This window comes from Bombina bombina, chromosome 3 (genome assembly GCF_027579735.1).
Source record: "Bombina bombina isolate aBomBom1 chromosome 3, aBomBom1.pri, whole genome shotgun sequence".
NCBI classification, from domain to species: Eukaryota; Metazoa; Chordata; class Amphibia; order Anura; family Bombinatoridae; genus Bombina; species Bombina bombina.
In genome coordinates, this window is record NC_069501.1 from 941,574,489 (window position 1) to 941,601,305 (window position 26,817).

Genomic DNA, 26,817 nt, shown 5'->3' on the forward strand with positions numbered 1-26,817 from the left:
CGAAATTTTTACAGTATGTACCTAAAGCATTAGTAAGATTGCACCACTAGCAATAAAAACGATTAACCCCTTAATGCCCAAACCGGATCGATATTAAGCCAACAGACCGGTTAAAACAACTTCAGCACCTTGCCACAGCACTGCTGTGGCTCTACCTGCCCTTAGGAGTCAGATTTGTGGGGAAAAAGCTTCTTATGGGTGCTCAAACTGTAGCAGGACCCTCCATGTGAAACAGCCTGAAGTTCTAGTCACTAAAACTGCGCATCTGAGGCGCGAAATTAGGCCCCTCCCACCTTACGCCGGTGCTGTGAGGCCTAAAGAAACACTCCTAAGTGTTTTAATAATAGCCATGTGGGTAACAACCCCTGAAAGAAACCCAAAGGGACCTTCAAAGTGTCTCAAAAAACGATATTTTTCAATAAAAACCGTTTGCCATTAAGTAGTGTCAACCAGCATAAATTAGCCCTGTTATGTAAGCTAGCAATTCCATACTTAGTCTCTGAATACAGCTTACCCCTCCCTCATGGGGATCTTATCAGTCTTTTCTAGCATTATCACAGTCTTATCTAGAAATAAATGACTGAACATACCTTATTGCAGCCTGACCTGCAAACCGTTCCCCCCAACTGAAGTTTTCTTGTACTCCTCAGTCCTTTGTGGGAACAGCAGTGGATTTTAGTTACAACATGCTAAAATCATCTTCCTCCCTGCAGAAATCTTCATCTCTTTTCTGCTAGAGAGTAAATAGTACACACCGGTACCATTTAAAATAAACTTTTGCTTGTAGAAAATAAAAACTACAATTCTAACACCACATTCACTTTACCCATCCGATTGCTTAGAGCCAGCAAAGAGAATGACTGGGGGGTGGAGCTAGAGGGGGAGCTATATGGACAGCTCTGCTGTGTGCTCTCTTTGCCACTTCCTGTAGGGAAGGAGAATATCCCACAAGTAAAGGATGAATCCGTGGACTGGATACACCTTACAAGAGAAATCAGGCATTCAATCTCCAAGCAGTCAGACGCAAAGAAATTAGATTTGGATGCGTGAACGGACCTTGGATTAGAAGGTCCCGCCTCATTGGCAGAGTCCACGGTGGAACCGAGGACATGTCCACTAGGTCTGCATACCAAGTCCTGCGTGGCCACGCAGGTGCTATCAGAATTACCGAAGCTCTCTCCTGCTTGATTCTGGCAACCAGACGTGGAAGGAGAGTAAACGGTGGAAATACATATGCCAGATTGAAGGACCAAGGCACTGCTAGAGCATCTATCAGTACCGCCTTGGGATCCCGAGACCTGGACCCATAGCGAGGACGTTTGGCATTCTGACGAAATGCCATCAGATCCAATTCTGGTGTGCCCCATAGCTGAATCAGCTGGGCAAATACCTCCGGATGGAGTTCCCACTCCCCCGGATGAAAAGTCTGACGACTTAGAAAATCTGCCTCCCAGTTCTCTACTCCAGGGATGTGGATCGCTGAGAGATGGTAAGAGTGATCCTCTGCCCACCGGATTATTTTGGTTACCTCCATCATCGCTAGAGAACTCCTTGTTCCTCCTTGATGATTGATATAAGCTACAGTCGTGATGTTGTCAGACTGAAACCTGATGAATTTGGCCGCAGCAAGCTGAGGCCACGCCTGAAGTTGAATATCGCTCTCAGTTCTAGAATGTTTATCGGAAGGAGAGCTTCCTCCCGGATTAACCCCTAAATGGCAAAACCGGATTGAAAAAATGTCAAAACCGTTAAAAAAGACTTCCAGCACCTTGCCACAGCTCTGCTGTGGCGCCTACCTGCCCTTCAGAACGATTTGTGGGGAAAAAACCTCCTTTACAGCCCTCAAACACAGCATGAACCTCTAGAGAAGCAGTTGGATGTCTCTAAAGGAAAAGAAACTGTGCAACTGAGGCGCGAAAATAGGCCCCTCCCACCTCATTCGATGTTTTGAGGCCTATTAGGAAAACACCTGAGTGTCTCTTAATTAACCATGTGGGTTAAAAAAAACCTAACACAAGCCACAATGACCCCTTTAGTCCCTTCAAAAAACGTTATAATTGCATCATTTACTGAACAAACAAAAACATTTTTTCCTAACAGTGTCACCAGTAACAAATGAACCCTTCAAGCAAGCTGAAATTCCTATCCAAGTGTCTGAATACAGCTTACCCTTCCCTCATGGGGAGATTGCCAGCCTTTTCTAGAATAAACACAGTCTGTCTAGAAAAATATAGACTGAACATACCTCATATGCAGCTTAGCATGCAAACCGTTCCCCCAACTGAAGTTTTCCTGTACTCTTCAGCCCTTGTGAGAACAGCAGTGGATCTTAGTTACAAAGTGCTAAGATCATACTCCTCCTTGCAGAAATCTTCATCTCTTTTCTGCCAGAGAGTAAATAGTACACACCGGCACCATTTAAAATAACAAACTTTTGCTTGAGAAAAAAAAAACTAACATTTTTGTCACCACACTTGCTCTGCACTTCCTAGTTACTTAGAGTAGGCAAAGAGAATGACTGGGGGGTGGAGCTAAGGGGGGAGCTATATGGACAGCTCTGCTGTGGGTGCTCTATTTGCCACTTCCTGTAGGGGAGGAGAATATCCCACAAGTAAGGATGAATCCGTGGACTCGATACAGCTTACAAGAGAAAGCAGCGTTGGCCGGTCCTAACGCTGCTTTTTAACGCCCGCTGGTATTACGAGTCCTGCAGGTACAGGTGCACCACTCACGTTTTTGGCCAGACTTGGAAATACCGCAAATCCATTTACGTAAATTGTGTATCCTATTTTTTCAATGGGACTTGCATAGCACCGGTATTACGAGTCTGACAAAAAGTGAGCGGTAGACCCTCTCCTGTCAAGACTGGTACCGCATTTTAAAGTCAGTAGTTAAGAGTTTTACACTACAACGCCGTAGCATAAAACTCATAACTAAAGTGCTAAAAAGTACACTAACACCCATAAACTACCTACTAACCCCTAAACCGAGGCCCTCGCGCATCGCAAACACTATAATAAAAATTTTAACCCCCAATCTGCCGAACCAGACATCGCCGCCACTATAACATATTAACCCCTACACCGCCGCACTCCCGCCTTGCAAACACTAGTTAAATATTATTAACCTCAAATCTGCCGTCCCTAACATCGCCACCACCTACCTACATTTATTAACCCCTAATCTGCCACCACTAAAGTTATTAACCCCTAAATCCAAGTCTAACCCTAACTTAAAATATAATAAAAAGAAATCTAAATAAAAATTCCTATAATTAACTAAATTATTCCTATTTAAAACTAAATACTTACCTGTAAAATAAACCTTAAGCTAGCTACAATATAACTAATAGTTACATTATAGCTAGCTTAGGGTTTATTTTTATTTTACAGGCAAGTTTGTATTTATTTTAACTAGGTAGAATAGTTACTAAATAGTTATTAACTATTTAATAACTACCTAGCTAAAATAAATACAAATTTACCTGTAAAATAAAACCTAACCTAAGTTACACTAACACCTAACACTACACTATAATTAAATTAATTCCCTAAATTAAACACAATTAAATACAATTAAATAAAATTATCTAAAGTACAAAACCCCCCCACTAAATTACAGAAAATAATAAACAAATTACAAGATTTTTAAACTAATTACACCTAATCTAATCCTCCTAACAAAATAAAAAAAGCCCCCCCAAAATAAAAAAAAGCCCTACACTAAATTACAAATAGCCCTTAAAAGGGCCTTTTGCGGGGCATTGCCCCAAAGTAATCAGCTCTTTTACCTGTAAAAAAAATTACAAATCCCCCCCCCCAACATTAAAACCCACCACCCACACAACCAACCCTACTCTAAAACCCACCCAATACCCCCTTAAAAAAAACACTAACCCCTTGAAGATCACCTTACCGGGAGAAGTCTTCATCCAACCGGGCCGAAGTCCTCAACGAAGCCAGGGGAAATGTCTTCATCCAAGCCAGGTGAAGTGGTCCTCCAGACGGGCAGAAGTCTTCATCCAGACGGCATCTTCTATCTTCATCCATCCGGCGCGGAGCGGGTCCATCTTCAAGACATCCGACGCGGAGCATCCTCTTCATCCGACAGCTAACACTGAATGAAGGTACCTTTAAGTGACGTCATCCAAGATAGCATCCTTTCAATTCCGATTGGCTGATAGAATTCTATCAGCCAATCGGAATTAAGGTAGAAAAAATCCTATTGGCTGATTGGATCAACCAATAGTATTGAACTTCAATCCTATTGGCTGATTGCATCAGCCAATAGGATTTTTTCTACCTTAATTCCGATTGGCTGATAGAATTCCATCAGCCAATCGGAATTGAAGGGACGCCATCTTGGATGACGTCACTTAAAGGTACCTTCATTCAGTGTTAAGCGTCGGATGAAGAGGATGCTCAGATTTCTTGAAGATGGACCCACTCCGCGCTGGATGGATGAAGATAGAAGATGCCGTTTGGATGAAGACTTCTGCCCGGTTGGATGAAGACTTCTCCCGGTAAGGTGATCTTCAAGGGGTTAGTGTTAGGTTTTTTTAAGGGGGTATTGGGTGGGTTTTAGAGTAGGGTTGGTTGTGTGGGTGGTGGGTTTTAATGTTGGGGGGATTTGTAATTTTTTACAGGTAAAAGAGCTGATTACTTTTGGGCAATGCCCAGCAAAAGGCCCTTTTAAGGGCTATTTGTAATTTAGTGTAGGGTAGGGCTTTTTTTATTTTGGGGGGCTTTTTTATTTTGTTAGGGGAATTAGATTAGGTGTAATTAGTTTAAAAATCTTGTAATTTGTTTATTTTTTTTGTAATTTAGTGGGGGTTTTTGTACTTTAGCTAATTTTATTTAATTGCATTTAATTTAGGGAATTAATTTAATTATAGTGTAGTGTTAGGTGTTAGTGTAACTTAGGTTTTATTTTACAGGTAAATGTTTTATTTATTTTAGCTAGGTAGTTATTAAATAGTTAATAACTATTTAGTAACTATTCTACCTAGTTAAAATAAATACAAACTTGCCTGTAAAATAAAAATAAACCCTAAGCTAGATACAATGTAACTATTAGTTATATTGTAGCTAGCTTAGGGTTTATTTTATAGGTAAGTATTTAGTTTTAAATAGGAATAATTTAGTTAATGATAGGAATATTTATTTAGATTTATTTAAATTATATTTAAGTTAGGGGGGTTAGGTATAGACTTAGGTTTAGGGGTTAATAAATTTAGAATAGTGGCGGAGACGTTGGGGGTGGCAGATTAGGAGTTAATAAGTATAATGTAGGTGTCGGCGATGTTGGGAGCAGCAGATTAGGGGTTAATAAGTATAATGTAGGTGGTGGCGGTGTCCGGAGCAGCAGATTAGGGGTTAATAATATAATGTAGAGGTCGGTGATGTCGGGGGCAGCAGATTAGGGGTTAATAAGTGTAAGATTAGGGGTGTTTAGACTTGGGGTTCATGTTAGGATGTTAGGTGTAAACATAAATTTTATTTCCCCATAGGAATCAATGGGGCTGCGTTAGGAGCTAAACGCTGATTTTTTGCAGGTGTTAGACTTTTTTTCAGCCGGCTCTCCCCGTTGATTCCTATGGGGAAATCGTGCACGAGCACGTTACACCAGCTCACCGCTGACTTAAGCAGCGCTGGTATTTGAGTGAGATGTGGAGCAAAATTTTGCTCAACGCTCACTTCTTGCCTTTTAACGCCGGGTTTGTAAAAACCCGTAATACCAGCGCTGTCTGTAAGTGAGCGGTGAGCATAAACTGCTCGTTAGCACCGCATAGCCTCTAACGCAAAACTCGTAATCTAGCCGATAGATAATCCCTTTATTACCCATTCCTCAGTTTTGCATACCCAGCAGTGTTATATTAATACACTTTTTACCTGTGTGATTACCTTGTATCTAAGCCTCTGCAGACTGCCTCCAGATCTTTTGACAGACTTGCATTTTAGCCAATCAGTGCTGACTACTAGGTAACTCCACGGGCATAAGCACAATGTGTTATCTACTCCATCGCAGAAAATGTGCTATGTCTGCAGAAAGACCGGCCGTGGCAGTTAAACTTTTTTTGACTGCACTTTTAATTTCTTAAAAGCAAACAAATATATACAATACAGACTGTTACTCCTTTGATGTCAGAACCGCTGACTTCCCACAGTCTCTCCCGAAGCCTGTTGAATCGATAGGTTGTGCAGAAGGAGGCGCTGGTTCACTATGGATTCCCGACTGTTTGGTTCGGTGTGTCCCAAAGCCCTTTCAGACACTAATCTTGAGAATTTTACTCCTAATTCTGATTTAAAAGATTGCACTGAAATGTTGCATAAATATGGTGTATGGATGCAACATTTCAGCGCAATCTTTTTAATCAGAATTAGGAGTACAAATCTCCAGATGAATGTCTGAAAGGGCTTTGGAACACACCGAAGCAAACAGCAGCGCCTACTTTTAAATGTATATTTATGTGTGTGTATGTGTGTTTGTATGGGTGTATATTTATGTGTGTGTATGGGTGTATATTTATGTGTGTGTGTGTGTGTGTGTGTGTGTGTGTATGTATGTATATGTATATGTATATATATATATATATATATATATATATATATCATAATTTATGTAAGAACTTACCTGATAAATTCATTTCTTTCATATTAGCAAGAGTCCATGAGCTAGTGACGTATGGGATATACATTCCTACCAGGAGGGGCAAAGTTTCCCAAACCTTAAAATGCCTATAAATACACCCCTCACCACACCCACAATTCAGTTTAACGAATAGCCAAGAAGTGGGGTGATAAGAAAAAAGTGCGAAAGCATATAAAATAAGGAATTGGAATAATTGTGCTTTATACAAAAAAATCATAACCACCACAAAAAAGGGCGGGCCTCATGGACTCTTGCTAATATGAAAGAAATGAATTTATCAGGTAAGTTCTTACATAAATTATGTTTTCTTTCATGTAATTAGCAAGAGTCCATGAGCTAGTGACGTATGGGATAATGACTACCCAAGATGTGGATCTTTCCACGCAAGAGTCACTAGAGAGGGAGGGATAAAATAAAGACAGCCAATTCCTGCTGAAAATAATCCACACCCAAAATAAAGTTTAATGAAAACATAAGCAGAAGATTCAAACTGAAACTGCTGCCTGAAGTACTTTTCTACCAAAAACTGCTTCAGAAGAAGAAAACACATCAAAATGGTAGAATTTAGTAAAAGTATGCAAAGAGGACCAAGTTGCTGCTTTGCAAATCTGATCAACCGAAGCTTCATTCTTAAACGCCCAGGAAGTAGAAACTGACCTAGTAGAATGAGCTGTAATCCTTTGAGGCGGAGTTTTACCCGACTCGACATAGGCATGATGAATTAAAGATTTCAACCAAGATGCCAAAGAAACGGCAGAAGCTTTCTGGCCTTTTCTAGAACCGGAAAAGATAACAAATAGACTAGAAGTCTTTCGGAAAGACTTAGTAGCTTCAACATAATATTTCAAAGCTCTAACAACATCCAAAGAATGCAACGATTTCTCCTTAGAATTCTTAGGATTAGGACATAATGAGGGAACCACAATTTCTCTACTAATGTTGTTGGAATTCACAACCTTAGGTAAAAATTCAAAAGAAGTTCGCAACACCGCCTTATCCTGATGAAAAATCAGAAAAGGAGACTCACAAGAAAGAGCAGATAATTCAGAGACTCTTCTGGCAGAAGAGATCGCCAAAAGGAACAAAACTTTCCAAGAAAGTAATTTAATGTCCAATGAATGCATGGGTTCAAAAGGAGGAGCTTGAAGAGCCCCCAGAACCAAATTCAAACTCCAAGGAGAAGAAATTGACTTAATGACAGTTTTTATACGAACCAAAGCTTGTACAAAACAATGAATATCAGGAAGATTAGCAATCTTTCTGTGAAAAAGAACAGAAAGAGCAGAGATTTGTTCTTTCAAAGAACTTGCGGACAAACCCTTATCTAAACCATCCTGAAGAAACTGTAAAATTCTCGGAATTCTAAAAGAATGCCAAGAAAAATGATGAGAAACACACCAAGAAATATAAGTCTTCCAGACTCTATAATATATCTCTCTAGATACAGATTTACGAGCCTGTAACATAGTATTAATCAGAGTCAGAGAAACCTCTTTGACCAAGAATCAAGCGTTCAATCTCCATACCTTTAAATTTAAGGATTTGAGATCCTGATGGAAAAAAGGACCTTGCGACAGAAGGTCTGGTCTTAGCGGAAGAGTCCACGGATGGCAAGAGGCCATCCGGACAAGATCCGCATACCAAAACCTGTGAGGCCATGCCGGAGCTACCAGCAGAACAAACGAGCATTCCTTCAGAATCTTGGAGATTACTCTTGGAAGAAGAACTAGAGGCGGAAAGATATAGGCAGGATGATACTTCCAAGGAAGTGATAATGCATCCATCCACTGCTTCCGCCTGAGGATCCCGGGATCTGGACAGATACCTGGGAAGTTTCTTGTTTAGATGAGACGCCATCAGATCTATTTCTGGAAGCCCCCACATTTGAACAATCTGAAGAAATACCTCTGGGTGAAGAGACCATTCGCCCGGATGCAACGTTTGGCGACTGAGATAATCCGCTTCCCAATTGTCTATACCTGGGATATGAACCGCAGAGATTAGACAGGAGCTGGATTCCGCCCAAACCAGAATTCGAGATACTTCTTTCATAGCCAGAGGACTGTGAGTCCCTCCTTGATGATTGATGTATGCCACAGTTGTGACATTGTCTGTCTGAAAACAAATGAACGATTCTCTCTTCAGAAGAGGCCAAGACTGAAGAGCTCTGAAAATTGCACGGAGTTCCAAAATATTGATCGGTAATCTCACCTCCTGAGATTCCCAAACTCCTTGTGCCGTCAGAGATCCCCACACAGCTCCCCAACCTGTAAGACTTGCATCTGTTGAAATTACAGTCCAGGTCGGAAGAACAAAAGAAGCCACCTGAATTAAACGATGGTGATCTGTCCACCACGTTAGAGAGTGTCGTACAATCGGTTTTAAAGATATTAATTGAGATATCTTTGTGTAATCCCTGCACCATTGATTCAGCATACAGAGCTGAAGAGGTCGCATGTCAAAACGAGCAAAGGGGATCGCGTCCGATGCAGCAGTCATAAGACCTAGAATTTCCATGCATAAGGCTCCCGAAGGGAATGATTGTGACTGAAGGTTTCGACAAGCTGAAATCAATTTTAGACGTCTCTTGTCTGTCAAAGACAGAGTCATGGACACTGAATCTATCTGGAAACCCAGAAAGGTTACCCTTGTCTGAGGAGTCAATTAACTTTTTAGTGAATTGATCCTCCAACCATGATCTTGAAGAAACAACACAAGTCGATTCATATGAGATTCTGCTAAATGTAAAGACTGAGCAAGTACCAAGATATCGTCCAAATAAGGAAATACCACAATAACCTGTTCTCTGATTACAGACAGAAGGGCACCGAGAACCTTTGTAAAAATTCTTGGAGCTGTAGCTAGGCCAAACGGCAGAGCCACAAACTGGTAATGCTTGTCCAGAAAAGAGAATCTCAGGAACTGATAATGATCTGGATGAATCGGAATATGCAGATATGCATCCTGTAAATCTATTGTGGACATATAATGCCCTTGTTGAACAAAAGGCAAGATAGTCCTTACAGTTACCATTTTGAACATTGGTATCCTTACACAACGATTCAATATTTTTAGATCCAGAACTGGTCTGAAGGAATTCTCCTTCTTTGGTACAATGAAGAGATTCGAATAAAACCCCAGTCCCTGTTCCAGAACTGGAACTGGCATAATTACTCCAGCCAACTCTAGATCTGAAACACATTTCAGAAATGCTTGAGCTTTCACTGGATTTACTGGGACACGGGAAAGAAAAAATCTCTTTGCAGGAGGTCTTATCTTGAAACCAATTCTGTACCCTTCTGAAACAATGTTCTGAATCCAAAGATTGTGAACAGATTTGATCCAAATGTTTTTGAAAAACGTAACTTGCCCCCTACCAGCTGAGCTGGAATGAGGGCCGCACCTTCATGTGGACTTAGAAGCTGGCTTTGCTTTTCTAGAAGGCTTGGATTTATTCCAGACTGGAGATGGTTTCCAAACTGAAACTGCTCCTGAGGATGAAGGATCAGGCTTTTGTTCTTTGTTGAAACGAAAGGAACGAAAACTATTATTAGCCCTGTTTTTACCCTTAGATTTTTTATCCTGTGGTAAAAAAGTTCCTTTCCCACCAGTAACAGTTGAAATAATAGAATCCAACTGAGAACCAAATAATTTGTTACCCTGGAAAGAAATGGAAAGTAGAGTCGATTTAGAAGACATATCAGCATTCCAAGTTTTAAGCCATAAAGCTCTTCTAGCTAAAATAGCTAGAGACATAAACCTGACATCAACTCTGATAATATCAAAAATGGCATCACAGATAAAATTATTAGCATGTTGAAGAAGAATAATAATATTATGAGAATCATGATCTGTTACTTGTTGCGCTAAAGTTTCCAACCAAAAAGTTGAAGCTGCAGCAACATCAGCCAATGATATAGCAGGTCTAAGAAGATTACCTGAACACAGATAAGCTTTTCTTAGAAAGGATTCAATTTTCCTATCTAAAGGATCCTTAAAGGAAGTACCATCTGACATAGGAATAGTAGTACGTTTAGCAAGGGTAGAAATAGCCCCATCAACCTTAGGGATTTTGTCCCAAAATTCTAATCTGTCAGACGGCACAGGATATAATTGCTTAAAACGTTTAGAAGGAGTAAATTAATTACCCAATTTATCCCATTCTCTGGAAATTACTTCAGAAATAGCACCAGGAACAGGAAAAACTTCTGGAATAACCACAGGAGATTTAAAGACCTTATCTAAACGTTTAGAATTAGTATCAAGAGGACCAGAATCCTCAATTTCTAAAGCAATTAGTACTTCTTTAAGTAAAGAACGAATAAATTCCATTTTAAATAAATATGAAGATTTATCAGCATCAATCTCTGAGACAGAATCCTCTGAACCAGAAGAGTCATTAGAATCAGAATGATGATGTTCATTTAAAAATTCATCTGTATAAAGAGAAGTTTTAAAAGATTTTTTATGTTTACTAGAAGGAGGAATAACAGACATAGCCTTCTTGATGGATTCAGAAACAAAATCTCTTATGTTATCAGGAACATTCTGAACATTAGATGTTGATGGAACTGCAACAGGTAATGGTACATTACTAAAGGAAATATTATCTGCATTAACAAGTTTGTCATGACAATTAATACAAACAACAGCTGGAGGAATAGCTACCAAAAGTTTACAGCAGATACACTTAGCTTTGGTAGTTCCAGCACCAGACAGCGATTTTCCTGAAGTATCTTCTGACTCAGATGCAACGTGAGACATCTTGCAATATGTAAGAGAAAAAACAACATATAAAGCAAAATTGATCAAATTCCTTAAATGACAGTTTCAGGAATGGGAAAAAATGCCAATGAACAAGCTTCTAGCAACCAGAAGCAAAGAAAAATGAGACTGAAATAATGTGGAGACAAAAGCGTCGCCCATATTTTTTTAGCGCCAAATAAGACGCCCACATAATTTGGCGCCTAAATGCTTTTTGGCGCCAAAAATGACGCCACGTCCGGAACGCCGACATTGTTGGCGCAAAAGAACGTCAAAAATGACGCAACTTCCGGCGACACGTATGACGCCTGAAACAGAAAAGATTTTTTGCGCCAAAAAAGTCTGCGCCAAGAATGACGCAATAAAACGAAGCATTTTCAGCCCCCGCGAGCCTAACAGCCCACAGAGAAAAAAGTCAAATTTTTAAGGTAAGAAAAATAATTGATTCAAGTGCATTATACCAAATATGAAACTGACTGTCTGAAAATAAGGAATGTTGAACATCCTGAGTCAAGGCAAATAAATGTTTGAATACATATATTTAGAACTTTATAAACAAAGTGCCCAACCACAGCTTAGAGTGTCACAGAAAATAAGACTTACTTACCCCAGGACACTCATCTACATGTTTGTAGAAAGCCAAACCAGTACTGAAACGAAAATCAGCAGAGGTAATGGTATATATATAAGAGTATATCGTCGATCTGAAAAGGGAGGTAAGAGATGAATCTCTACGACCGATAACAGAGAACCTATGAAATAGACCCCGTAGAAGGAGATCACTGCATTCAAAATAGGCAATAATCTCCTCACATCCCTCTGACATTCACTGCACGCTGAGAGGAAAACCGGGCTCCAACCTGCTGCGGAGCGCATATCAACGTAGAATCTAGCACAAACTTACTTCACCACCTCCATAGGAGGCAAAGTTTGTAAAACTGAATTGTGGGTGTGGTGAGGGGTGTATTTATAGGCATTTTAAGGTTTGGGAAACTTTGCCCCTCCTGGTAGGAATGTATATCCCATACGTCACTAGCTAGCTCATGGACTCTTGCTAATTACATGAAAGAAATATATATATATATATATATCTCCTTTAGGAAGCATATAGTATACATCAGCAGTATCACCATGGAGCAGCAGCCCCTCCAAAATAAGCATATAGACCCCAGCAGTACAGTAGAGCAGGTTCCCAGGCAGATTGACACTGTGGGAACGTACAGCAGACAATAGCAAGGCTGTACATGAACCTGTCCTCATGCACAGAGTAAGGGCAAAAAAACACAGTAACACTGGCTCCTCAGAACACTGCAGAAGATTTTTTACTAAAAAAATCTCATTGCAGAAAATGAAAAAAGTTCTGCCTCTGGGATTATCTATATGGCAAACGTGAACGCCCTTTAGTTGTGAAAAACTGTCAACATGCATTCAGAAAAGAGCAACCTTCAAGGGCTAAAAAATTAGCATATGAGCCTGCCTAGGTTTAGCTTTTAACTAAGAATACCAAGCAAACAAAGCAAAAATGATGATAAAAGTAAATTGGAAAGTTGTTTAGAATAATATGCCCTATCTGAATCATGAAACTTAAATTTTGACTAGACTGTCCATTTAACCCCTGCAAAATGCTTAAATGCATAGTTAAAAGGCGGCCACAGAGCAGCAATGCTCTACTGCAGTGTTTTCTCAGGACCCTTAACAGGCCAGATATTCATTATATCTTAAAGGGACAATAAACTTACAAAACAATATTATATAATTCTGCACTTACAAAAACATTATTTAGCGACAGCTTTCAAAATCAAAGGATTTTAGCTGTCAAAGTTGCACTTACCTATTCTACTCTCCATGATCTTCTGATTAGGTCTTCTTTTCCAAAAGCGATAGGGCGCGCTGAGATTAGAACTGTATATAGCGCCCTCCCACTACCAGACCAGAGAGGGAGCGAGCTACATTCAGTTCAATAGCATGATCGAGCGCGCTGTGATTAGACAGCGCACCCACGAAGAGCTTTTGAAAAAGAAGACCTAATCAGAAGATCATGGAGAGGAGAACAGATAAGTGCAACTTTGACAGCTAAAATCCTTTGTTTTTGAAAGCTGTTGCTAAGACAATGTTTTATAATTCTGCACTATGTGCAGAATTATATAACATTATTTTGTAAGTTTACTGACCCTTTAACTAGAGCACATTTGAATTAATAATTTCACCCATCAGCTGATTATTTCACCTGTGCTCTAGTTACAAGCGACATTAAACACTAAATAAATGCTAGATATGATGCATTCAAAAAAAAGATTAGTCTGAGAACATTTCAACGTATTTTATAAAATTTTATTAGTTGTTTAGTGATAAAATAAGTGTAAAGTTTTAATGTCTATAAAACAATGGGAGCTGTCATGTTGTAACTTAGGTTACTTTCTCTGCTGTAGCCAATTAGGGACAGTTATAAATAAGTCACTAGAGTGTGCAGCCAATGGCTAATGTCTAAATGTAGCCACCAATCAGCAAGTGCTACGCAGGTGCTAAACAAAAAATGGGCCGTCTCCTATGCTTACATTCCTGATTTTTCAAATAAAGATACCAAGAGAATGAAGAAAAATTGATAAAAGGAGTAAATTAGAAAGTTGCATGCTCTATGTGAAGAAAAAAATGTCGAGACTATCCCTTTAAGGTGAAACCAATAGTGAGCAAAAATGCCAAAAATTGCTTGTTGTTATTTAAGCACATAAACAGAGAAAAACCTTAGTCCTTAAGGGGTTAAACAACTAAGAGAACAGGGAAGACCCGTTGTACTGGTAAACCCTAATTTTAGCTTTCTAAATTATGTTGACTACTATATTTAATCTAAAATGTGTATGGGATTTCAGTTCATACCTGTAAACGCTGTTTGTGATATTTGTTCCTTCCAAAGTCTTTTTCCAAGCAACCCCATCAGTGGAGCTCTTCATGCAGATTTTTGCAAGCACTGATACTTTTGCATTTTGTAAACATTTCACACAAATATATTACAAAATGCCAAATGTTTCAATGGACCAAACCTTAACACTACAGTATATGCCAGGCACAGTCAGTTTATCATCTACAAAATAGTGATTACAATGTATCCCTGAATTGTTAAAGAGACCATTAGCAGTAAATACATTTTATAAATATAGTATTGTGGTCATTCCACACCTCCCTCTAGTCATGGGTGCCACCATGTTGAAATCTAGCTTTCACTGAATTCTAGTTATGACGTGTTTGCACATGTGCAGCAACTCTCCTTCAGATACCGAACATGTAACCTAGGTTCCAAAATGGCAGCACACATAAACAAAGGGAGGTGTGTGACATGTATTTAGTGTTTGATGTCCTTGTATCCTTGTGTTTCCATGACTTATTCACATTACCTCAGATACTCCAGATTATATCAAGTAGTATCTGATATGCTGTAAACATTTCACACATTTGAACATAATTTGCAAATTAAGTACTTTTTTCCCCCTCAAAATAAAGTTTGGATTAAAAACAGTGAAATAGAAGATCCAGAGCAGCTGCTGATTGGCTGACATGCCCTTGTCTTTTTATGGGGACAGCACAGAAGGGGTGGGTTTTGCTAAAAAAAAATTAATTTTTTTTTAAAATTCTTTTTATTAACAAGGGTAGTCAAGAAGATTCAAATAAAGATTACAAAGATCTGTATCAAATCAAAAGGAATGTAGAGGGGAACAGCCCGCCACAGCAGCACCATTCTGCCTCTGTCTCTCACCCCTCCCCCACCCCATCAGTTCTTTATTTTCCAATCAAAGTGGCTCAACCCCCTCCCGTATTAAGTCAGCAGGTGTGTCAGCAGTATTTCGCACCCTTCCCTATCTCTCTCATTCTCTTCAGTCTCATATAGCATTAGCCAATTACCTCTAAATGACTCTGAAAGCAGTAGTTCTGTCTGAGCAAAGGGGCCTAGGACTTGTTTTAGTATTGCTGTGTTCTGTTTTAGCAAGAAGGGTTCCCATTTGTTCAAGAACGGTTGTAATCTGCGTTCAACGTCCAATTTTACGTCAAATTGTTCAGTAAATAACAGTCTGTATACCCCCGTTTAAACTGAGGGACAGTCTGGACGGTGTGAGTCGTCCAGTGACGTAGTATGCCATTCCTAGCCACAAGCACAAATAGGGTTAGCAGCGGGTTTTGCTCATTTTAGGCAGTTTCTTTAATTATACAGATTACAGGGTAGATGGTTAAAACAAATTAACTGTTAAACTGCATAGTTTATTCTTTTATGAACAACAATGTTCAGGTCTCTACATCATTGAATTGTTTTTGTTTGTTTTTTTTATAATGAGGTACTTTTATGTCTTCACTACTTTAAATAAAATAGCAACTCAAAGATTTCAACATTATAATAACCTTTTGATCTAACATTTATCTTTCCATAAAAAATTTTTTTTGGAAACTTTGTGTCTAAAAAGCATATAAGGAACAGATTCACTTGTTGTACTAGATTTTTATGATTAAATAGACTTTTCATTAGTCACAAATCATCCTGAAAATTCCAGCAACTATCTCCCCAGTTAAAGTTATCTATGCATGGAAGCAGTCAAGATATTTGGTAGTCTGCAGAGTTATAAATGCCAAAACCATTTAAATAAACTTATGACCTCAAAAGGATGAAAAGGTTATAGCTATTCAGATTTTCTCACATTTCAGCCTAGTATTCTTCATCCTTACATTTTTTTCCCTTCACGTTTTCCACAGAACAATGATATACGTATAATAGCAGAGTTTTTCTATCACTCTAAAAATGGTATTGAAAAACATAATTTATGCTTACCTGATAAATTTATTTCTCTTGTAGTGTGTTCAGTCCACGGGTCATCCATTACTTATGGGATATATTCTCCTTCCCAACAGAAAGTTGCAAGAGGATCACCCAAGCAGAGCTGCTATATAGCTCCTCCCCTCACATGTCATATCCAGTCATTCGACCGAAACAAGACGAGAAAGGAGAAACTATAGGGTGCAGTGGTGACTGGAGTTATAATTTAAAATTTAGAATCTAGAACCTGCCTCAAAAAGACAGGGCGGGCCGTGAACTGAACACACTACAAGAGAAATAAATTTATCAGGTAAGCATAAATTATGTTTTCTCTTGTTAAGTGTGTTCAGTCCACGGGTCATCCATTACTTATGGGATACCAATACCAAAGCTAAAGTACACGGGTGAAGGGAGGGACAAGGCAGGAACATTAAACAGAAGGAACCACTGCCTGTAGAACCTTTCTCCCAAAAACAGCCTCCGAAGAAGCAAAAGTGTCAAATTTGGAAAAAGTATGAAGTGAAGACCAAGTTGCAGCCTTGCAAATCTGTTCAACAGAGGCCTCATTTTTAAAGGCCCAAGTGGAAGCCACAGCTCTAGTGGAATGAGCTGTAATTCTTTCAGGAGGCTGCTGTCCAGCAGTCTCATAGGCTAAACGTATTATGCTACGAAGCCAAAAAGAGAGAGAGGTAGCCGAAGCCTTTTGACCTCTCCTCTGTCCAGAGTAAACGACAAACAGGGAAGAAGTTTGTCGAAAATCTTTAGTTGCCTGTAAGTAGAACTTCAGGGCACGGACCACGTCTAGATTATGCAAAAGACGTTCCTTCTTTGAAGAAGGATTAGGACACAAAGATGGAACAACAATCTCTTGATTGATATTCCTGTTAGAAACAACCTTAGGCAAAAACCCAGGTTTAGTACGCAGGACTACCTTGTCTGAATGAAAGATCAGATAAGGAGAATCACAATGTAAGGCAGATAACTCCGAGACTCTTTGAGCCGAGGAAATAGCCATCAAAAACAGAACTTTCCAAGATAAAAGCTTAATATCGATGGAATGAAGGGGTTCAAACGGAACACCCTGAAGAACTTTAAGAACCAAGTTTAAGCTCCACGGAGGAGCAATAGCCTTAAACACAGGCTAAATCCTAGCCAAAGCCTGACAAAAAGCCTGGACGTCTGGATTCCCTGCCAGACGCTTGTGTAAAAGAAAAGACAGAGCAGAAATCTGTCCCTTTAGTGAACTAGCGGATAAGCCCTTTTCTAAACCCTCTTGTAGAAAAGCCAATATCCTAGGAATCCTAACCTTACTCCATGAGTAACTCTTGGATTCACACCAATATAAATATTTACGCCATATCTTATGGTAAATTTTTCTGGTAACAGGTTTTCGAGCCTGTATCAATAACCGAATCCGAAAACCCACGCTTTGATAGAATCAAGCGTTCAATCTCCAAGCAGTCAGCCTCAGAGAAATTAGGTTTGGATGGTTGAAAGGACCCTGAATTAGAAGGTCCTGCCTCAGAGGTAGAGACCATGGTGGACAGGACGACATGTCCACTAGGTCTGCATACCAGGTCCTGCGTGGCCACGCAGGCGCTATCAGAATCACCGATGCTCTCTCCTGTTTGATCCTGGCAATCAGTCGAGGTAGCAACGGAAAAGGTGGAAACACATAAGCTATGTTGAAAACCCAAGGGGCTGCAAGTGCATCTACCAGCAGCGCTCCTGGGTCCCTGGACCTGGATCCGTAACGAGGAAGCTTGGCTTTCTGGCGAGATGCCATAAGATCCAGATCCGGTTTGCCCCAACGACGAATCAGTTGAGCAAATACCTCCGGGTGTAGTTCCCACTCCCCCGGATGAAAAGTCTGGCGACTTAGAAAATCCGCTTCCCAGTTCTCCACACCTGGGATGTAGATCGCTGACAGGTGGCAAGAGTGTGACTCTGCCCAGCGAATTATCTTCGAGACTTCCAACATCGCTAGGGAACTCCTGGTTCCCCCTTGATGATTGATGTAAGCCACAGTCGTGATGTTGTCCGACTGAAACCTGATGAACCTCAGTGTTGCTAACTGAGGCCAAGCTAGAAGAGCATTGAATATTGCTCTTAATTCTAGAATGTTGATTGGTAGGAGTTTCTCCTCCTGAGTCCACGATCCCTGAGCCTTCAGGGAGTTCCAGACTGCTCCCCAGCCTAGAAGGCTGGCATCTGTTGTTACAATCGTCCAATCTGGTCTGCGAAAGGTCATTCCTTCGGACAGATGAACCCGTGACAACCACCAGAGAAGAGAATCTCTGGTCTCCTGGTCCAGATTTAGCAAAGGGGACAGATCTGAGTAATCCCCGTTCCACTGACTTAGCATGCATAGTTGCAGCGGTCTGAGATGCAGGCGAGCAAATGGCACTATGTCCATTGCGGCGACCATCAAGCCGATTACCTCCATACACTGAGCTACTGATGGGCTTGGAGTGGAGTGAAGGGCACGGCAAGCATTGAGAATCTTTGATAACCTGGACTCCGTCAGGTAAATCTTCATCTCTACAGAATCTATAAGAGTCCCTAGAAAAGGAACCCTTGTGAGCGGTAACAGAGAACTCTTTTCCACCTTCACTTTCCACCCATGCGACCTCAGAAATGCTAGAACTATCTCTGTATGAGACTTCGCATTTTGAAAACTTGACGCTTGAATCAGAATGTCGTCTAGGTACGGAGCCACCGCTATGCCTCGTGGTCTTAGTACCGCCAGAAGTGAGCCCAGAACCTTTGTAAAAATTCTCGGGGCCGTAGCTAACCCGAAGGGAAGAGCTAAAAACTGGTAATGCCTGTCTAGAAAGGCAAATCTTAGGTACCGATAATGATCTTTGTGAATCGGTATGTGAAGGTAGGCATCCTTTAAGTCCACTGTGGTCATATATTGACCCTCTTGGATCATGGGCAGGATGGTCCGAATGGTTTCCATCTTGAACGATGGAACCCTTAGGAATTTGTTTAAGATTTTTAAGTCTAAGATTGGTCTGAAGGTTCCCTCTTTTTTGGGAACCACCAATAGATTTGAGTAAAACCCTTGTCCTCGTTCCGTTTGCGGAACTGGGTGGATCACTCCCATCACTAAGAGGTCTTGTACACATTGTAGAAATGCCTCTTTCTTTACTAGGTTTGTTGATAACCTTGACAGATGAAACCTCCCTTTTGGAGGAGAAGTTTTGAAATCCAGAAGGTATCCCTGAGATATAATCTCCAACGTCCAGGGATCCTGTACATCTCTTGCCCAAGCCTGGGCGAAGAGAGAAAGTCTGCCCCCCACTAGATCCGTCTCCGGAAAGGGGGCCCTGTCTTCATGCTGTCTTAGGGGCGGAAGTAGGCTTTCTGGCCTGCTTGCCCTTGTTCCATGACTGGTTGCCTTTCCAACCCTGTCTGTAACTAGCAGTAGTTCCTTCCTGTTTTGGAGCGGAGGAAGTTGATGCTGCTCCTGCCTTGAAGTTACAAAAGGCACCGAAATTTGACTGTTTGGCCTTTGATTTGGCCCTGTCCTAAGGAAGGGTGTGGCCCTTACCTCCCGTAATGTCAGCAATAATTTCCTTCAAGCCGAGCCCGAATAAGGTCTGCCCTTTGAAAGGAATGTTAAGTAGTTTAGACTTAGAAGTTACATCTGCTGACCAGGATTTAAGCCATAGCGCCCTGCGCGCCTGTATGGCGAATCCGGAATTTTTAGCCGTAAGTTTGGTTAAATGCACTACAGCATCCGAAACAAACGCATTAGCCAGTTTAAGCGTTCTAACTTTGCTCAAAGTCTCATCCAATTGTGCTGTGCGAATCGCCTCTTCCAGAGACTCAAACCAGAATGCCGCTGCAGCCGTGACAGGCGCAATGCATGCAAGAGGCTGCAATATAAAACCTTGTTGAACAAACATTTTCTTAAGGTAACCCTCTAATTTTTTATCCATTGGATCTGAGAAAGCACAGCTATCCTCCACCGGGATAGTGGTACGCTTGGCTAAAGTAGAAACTGCTCCCTCCACCTTAGGGACCGTCTGCCATAAGTCTCGTGTGGTGGCGTCTATAGGGAACATTTTTCTAAATATCGGAGGAGGGGAAAAGGGCACACCGGGTCTATCCCACTCCTTACTAATAATTTCTGTAAGCCTTTTTGGTATAGGAAAAACGTCAGTACACACCGGTACCGCATAGTATCTATCCAACCTACATAATTTCTCTGGGATTGCCACCGTGTCGCAATCATTCAGAGCCGCTAACACCTCCCCTAGTAACACGCGGAGGTTCTCAAGCTTAAATTTAAAATTTGAAATTTCTGAATCCGGTCTCCCCGGATCAGAACCGTCACCGACAGAATGAAGCTCACCGTCCTCATGTTCTGCAAATTGTGACGCAGTATCTGACATGGCTCTCGTGTCATCAGCGCGCTCTGTCCTTAACTCAGAGCTATCGCGCTTGCCTCTTAATTCGGGCATATTGTATAATACTTCTTTCATAACATTAGCCATATCATGTAAAGTGATTTGTAAGGGCCTTGATGTACTTGGCGCCTCAATCTTACGCACCTCCCGAGCGGGAGACGCAGGTACTGACACGTGAGGAGAGTTAGACGGCATAACTTCCCCCTCGTTGTCTGGTGATAATTTCTTTATCGGTACAGATTGACTTTTATTCAAAGTAATATCAATACAATTGGTACACATATTTCTATTGGGCTCCACATCGGCTTTTGAACATAATGAACAAGCAGATTCCTCTGTATCAGACATGTTTAAACAGACTAGCAATGAAGCTAACAAGCTTGGAAATCACTTTCAATAAGTTTACAAGCAATATAAAAAACGCTGCAGCGCTTTTAAAAACACAGTTGAATAACAAAGAAAACTAATTCAGTTATAGTGAACAATTCTTAACGAGAAATGTATTAATTAGCAGAGGTTTGCACCCATTAGCAAAAGGATGATTAACCCCTCAATACCCAAAAACGGATATCAAATTAAGATTTAACGCTTTTATCACAGTCAAACACACTGTCACAGATCTGCTGTGACTGATTACCTCCCTCAAAAACGAATTTTGAAGACCCCTGAGCTCTCTAGAGACGTCCTGGATCAAGGAGGAAGAAACAGGAAGACTGTGCTAGAATTTTAACTGCGCAACAAGGCGCTAAAACAAGTTCCCTCCCACTCATATTACAACAGTGGGAGACCTGAAATAACGGTTTCTATGCAGAAAATACGTTAGCCATGTGGAAAAAAATCATGCCCAAAAAGATTTATCACCAAAGTACCTCACAAAACGAATAACATGCCAGTAAACGTTTTTAAAAACAACAATTTGAATGTCATGCAAAGTTATCACTAAGCCTGCTACCAGTTGCTTCCACTGCAGGTAAGGCTTAAACATTATTTCAGTATTAACAGTATTTTCTCAGTCAAATTCTAGTCCCTAGAAAATAACTCAACTGCGCATACATTTATCAGCCTGATACCAGTCGCTACTACTGCATTTAAGGCTGTACTTACATCATGTGGGTAACAGCAGTATTTTCTTAGTCAATTCCATTCCCAGAAAATAATGTACTGCACATACCTCATTTGGGGGGACCCCGCATGCTATTCCCCTCTTTCTGAAGTTACCCTACTCCTCAGAATGTCGAGAACAGCCAGCGGATCTTAGTTACGTCTACTAAGATCATAGAAAAACGCAGGCAGATTCTTCTCCAAATACTGCCTGAGATACAAAAAACGGCACACTTCGGTGTCATTTTAAAATAACAAACTTTTGATTGAAGAATAATTAAGTAAAAACTCCAACTCCTCTCGCGACCTTCTTTGTTGAGGGTTGCAAGAGAATGACTGGGTATGACATGTGAGGGGAGGAGCTATATAGCAGCTCTGCTTGGGTGATCCTCTTGCAACTTCCTGTTGGGAAGGAGAATATATCCCATAAGTAATGGATGACCCGTGGACTGAACACACTTAACAAGAGAAAGTCTATTTAATAAAGCAATACACACAAGCAACTCACCTTTGTTGAAAAAACTTTAAAAGTACTGTGATCAGGTATGATAGAATGAAGAAGACACATTTTCAAATTGTAGTTTTCTCCAGAAGGAAGATTCACATTTGCATTCAACTGTTGGAAAAAAAATGGTTAATTAAATTTTAAAAAAAAATGCAGATCAGCAGTTTAAAAATTGAGGTTTTGTAAAGCTGTAATAGCATGCACATTTTTTTCTAAATATTAAATATGACAGAAGTGAACAGATTTAATGTTTGGCATCATTTTGGTCTTCAAAAAAGGCTTTTGAAAATAATCATACTTTAATTAGGATGCACGGACAGCAATAAAATAGGCAATTGGTAAATCTGAAAAACGAAACACTTACAAACCATGTATTTGAGCAGGTGCATCTTTTCAAGTAGATCATGATTCACACTTCAAGAGAATCCAACGTGAAGAGATGCAAATGGACTAATGATGTTAACACAAATGAAGTAAAAATTATACATATGAGGCTTTATGAAATAATTTCCTCGCTTACAGTTTAACAAAAGACGTCCAGAATCAGCATAACTATGCATAGAACACTACTTCTCATGGACATTCAAAGCAAAAGATGTTTAAAAGAAACATGGTTCAAAATGTCAGTGAAATAGACAAAAAAACAAAACGTAAATTATGCTTACCAGATAATTTAATTTCCTTCTGTATAAGGAGAGTCCACGGCATCATTCCTTACTGTTGGGAAATACTGAACCTGGCCACCAGGAGGAGGCAAAGACACCCCAGCCAAAGGCTTAAATACCTCTTCCACTTCCCCCATCCCCCAGTCATTCTGCAGAGGGAACAAGGAAAAGTAGGAGAAATATCAGGGTATAAATGGTGCCAGAAGAAACATATAATTTAGGGGGCGGCCCATCGGAGAACATGGGCGGGGGCCATGGACTCTCCTTATACAGAAATAAATGAAATTATCTGGTAAGCATAATTTATGTTTACCGTCTTGATATAAGGAGAGTCCACTGCATCATTCCTTACTGTTGGGAAACTTATACCCAAGCTCTAGGGGACACTGAATGGGGACAAACAAAAAAAAAAAAGAGCAGGACCAAGTAGCCGCCTTACAAATCTGATCCATAGAGGCCTCGTTCTTAAAGACCCAAGAGGAAGCCACTGCTCTAGTAGAATGAGCCGTAATTCCCTGAGGAGGTCTATGTCCCGCAGTCTCATAAGATAAGCGGATAAGACTTCTCAACCAAAAAGATAAGGAATTTAGAGACCTTCTGACCCCTACGCTTCCCAGTATATGCCAAAAACAAGGAAGAAGTTTGTCTAAAATCCTTAGTAGCCTAAAGATAAAACTTCAAGGCACGAACCACGTCCAAATTATGAAGTAAACGTTCCTTCGAAGAAAAATGATTAGGACACAAAGAAGGAACCACAATCTCTTGATTGATGTTGCGGTCTGACGCGACTTTAGGGAGAAACCCTAACTTAGTACGCAGGACAACCTTATCCGAAAGGAACACCAGATAAGGAGGCTCACATTGCAAGGAGGCAATTTCAGATACTCTGCGCGCCAAAGCAATAGCCAGTAGAAAAAGAACCTTCCAGGACAACAACTTATTGTCAATTTCATTCATAGGCTCAAACGGACCCCGTTGCAAAACTTTAAGAACCAGATTCAGACTCCAAGGGGGAGCCGAAGATCTGAACACAGGTCTGATCCTAATCAGAGCCTTAACAAAAGACTGAACATCTGGAAGCTCAGGGAACTGGCCGAAAGACCCGTCTCCAGTCCATCTTGGAGAAATAGAATCCTGGTAACCTTAAAGGGACACTGTACCCACATTTTTTCTTTTGTGATTCAGATAGAGCATGCAATTTGTAGCAACTTTCTAATTTACTCCTATTATCAAATTTTCTTCATTCTCTTAGTATGTTTATTTGAAAAGCAAAAATGTAAGTTTAGATGTCGGCCCATTTTTGGTGAACAACCTGGGTTGTTGTCCTTGCTGATTGGACAGCACCAATAAACCAGTGCTGTCCATGGTTCTGAAACCAAACATTTTCTGGCTCCTTAGCTTAGATGCCTTCTTTTTCAAATAAAGATAGCAAGAGAAGGAAGAATAATTGATAATAGAAGTAAATTAGAAAGTTGCTTAAAAGTGCATGCTCTATCTGATTCATGAAATAAAAAATTTGGGTTCAGTGTCCCTTTAACTTTATGCCAAGGAAAGCCACACTCTTCACACCAGAATAAGTAGGTTCTCCACACCTTATGATAGATGCGACGAGTAACCGGCTTACGAGCTTGAATGAGAGTATCAATAACTCTCTCAGAAAACCCTTTCTTGGCAAGGACTAAGCGTTCAATCTCCCAGCAGTAAGCCTCAGAGAATCTAGATTTTGATGAACAAAAGGACCCTGTTCCAGCAGATCCCTGCGACCAGGTAACTTCCATGGAGAAGATGACATCCTCACTAGATCTGCGAACCACGTCCTTCGCGGTCACGATGGAGCAATCAGTATTACCCACGCCTGCTCCTGCTTGATGCAGGCCACTATCCGAGGAAGGAGTGGTAACGGCGGAAAAAGGTAGATTAGACTGAACCTCCAAGGCACTGCTAATGCATCTATTAGCTACGCCTGAGGATCCCTGGACCTCGACCCATATCTGGGTAGCTTGGTATTGAGACGAGACACCATGAGATCTATCTCTGGCGTCCCCCACATACTGCATATCTCCGCAAACACATCGGGATGGAGAGACCATTCTCCTGGATGAAAGGATTGTCTGCTGAGAAAATCCACTTCCCAGTTGCCCACACCGGAATGTGGATTGCTGACAGTGAACAGCTGTGGGCCTCCGCCCACTCCAGAATCAGAGATACTTTCCTCACTGCTAGGGAGCTTCTCGTTCCCCCCTGATGGTTGATGTAAGCAACTGAAGTTATATTGTCTGATTGGAATCTGATAAACTGGGACAAACCCAGAAGAGGCCAAGCCTTAAAAACATTGTAGATTGCTCGATGTTCCAGAATGTTGATCGGGAGGGAGCGTTCCTCCTGAGACCACAGGCCCACAGGCCCTGTGCATTCTTGACACCCCAAACAGCTCCCCATCCTGAGCAACTCGCATCCGTAGTCACAATCTCCCAGGAAGGTCTTAGAAAGGATGTCCCTCGGGACAGATGTTCTGGACAGAGCCACCAAGAGAGCGATTATCTCGACTCCTGGCTGGCTGTCCAGGGAAATCTGTTGAGACAGATCTTTATGATCACCGTTCCACTGTCTCAGTATGCACAGTTGTATTGGTCTGAGACAGAACCTGGCAAAGGGAATGATGTCCATGCTGGACACCATGAGAGCAATTACCTCCATACACTGAGCCACAGATGGCCTTAAGGAGGTCCGGAGGGCAAGACATGCCGAAGCTAGCTTGCAATGTCTCTGGTCGGTTAGAAAAATCCTCATGGATATTGATCTATTATAGTACCCAGGAATTCTACTCTGGTGCTTGGAATAAGGAACAACTCCGAAATCTTCTGACACTTCTCTGCCATCCTCCTGTGACGAAAGGCAAAGAATGACTGGGGGATGGAGGAAGTGGGAGAGGTATTTTAAGCCTTTGGCTGGGGTGTCTTTGCCGCCTCCTGGTGGCTAGGTTCAGTATTTCCCAACAGTAAGGAATGATGCCGTGGACTCTCCTTATATTAAGGAAAAAGTCTGTAGTGAACACATATAGGCAGTTTGTAAAGTCCATATTACCAATTTATCATTTCTACATATAACTGTGTGCTGAGAGAGCCAGAGGTGTGCTGTCAAATTTGATAGTAAAAAAATTGGGGTTTCATGTACCTTTTTAATACCATTTGAAAGTATCTCACCACATACAAGACATTTTGATGGTGGTCACATAAATATTAGTCTGGCAAAGTTTTTTGCAAATATTGTATAAAAAGGCAACCGTACATTGTAATATAGAGAAAAATATATTTTTTTCTTCATGATTTAGGTAGAACATACAATTTTAAACAACTTTCCAGATTACTTCATTCACTTGGTATCATTTGTTGAAGGAGCAGCAATGCACTACTGGTTTCTAACTGAATACATGGGTGAGCTAATGACAATCGGTATATATATATATATATATATATATATATATATATATATATATATATATATATATATATATATCTATCCAAAGTTACCTTTTAATGTAACGTTTTGGGGCGTTACCCCCTTCGTCAGACAATTCAAAATAACAATGCACAACCTACTTACCCCTGTGCCTTATAAACTAACCTAAGTGATACAGTTCCAGGTAATCACCTGTGATGCCACTCACACTATCAGCAATCAGGCGAAGAGCCCCACTGTGCTCCCAGTGTGTGTGTGACTACCTAATCTTATCAATACATAAACATATTAACTAAAAGTGAACACCAAATACCCTATTTTAAAGAAAGAACCACATGGTACAATATATGCATAGCAAAACTCCAGATAGATCGAAAAAGGATAGAAAAAGCCCCAAGGTGATTATAATATTAATACCTAATAAGCCAGTACGCTAATTATGGCCGGCGGATGGTTGCC

The 26,817-nt window shown here is 40.7% G+C and overlaps 1 protein-coding gene across 2 annotated transcripts in view; it reads right to left on the minus strand.

Annotated features, from left to right (window-relative positions):
- Window positions 1-26,817, minus strand: part of SUGT1 (SGT1 homolog, MIS12 kinetochore complex assembly cochaperone) — a 696,093-nt gene that overhangs the window by 196,303 nt on the left and 472,973 nt on the right. For both annotated transcript variants that reach the window (XM_053707955.1, XM_053707954.1), the window contains exon 11: window positions 22,238-22,345. In XM_053707955.1, coding sequence (XP_053563930.1) covers window positions 22,238-22,345 — 108 coding nt within the window. The remainder of the gene's footprint in view (window positions 1-22,237; window positions 22,346-26,817) is intronic.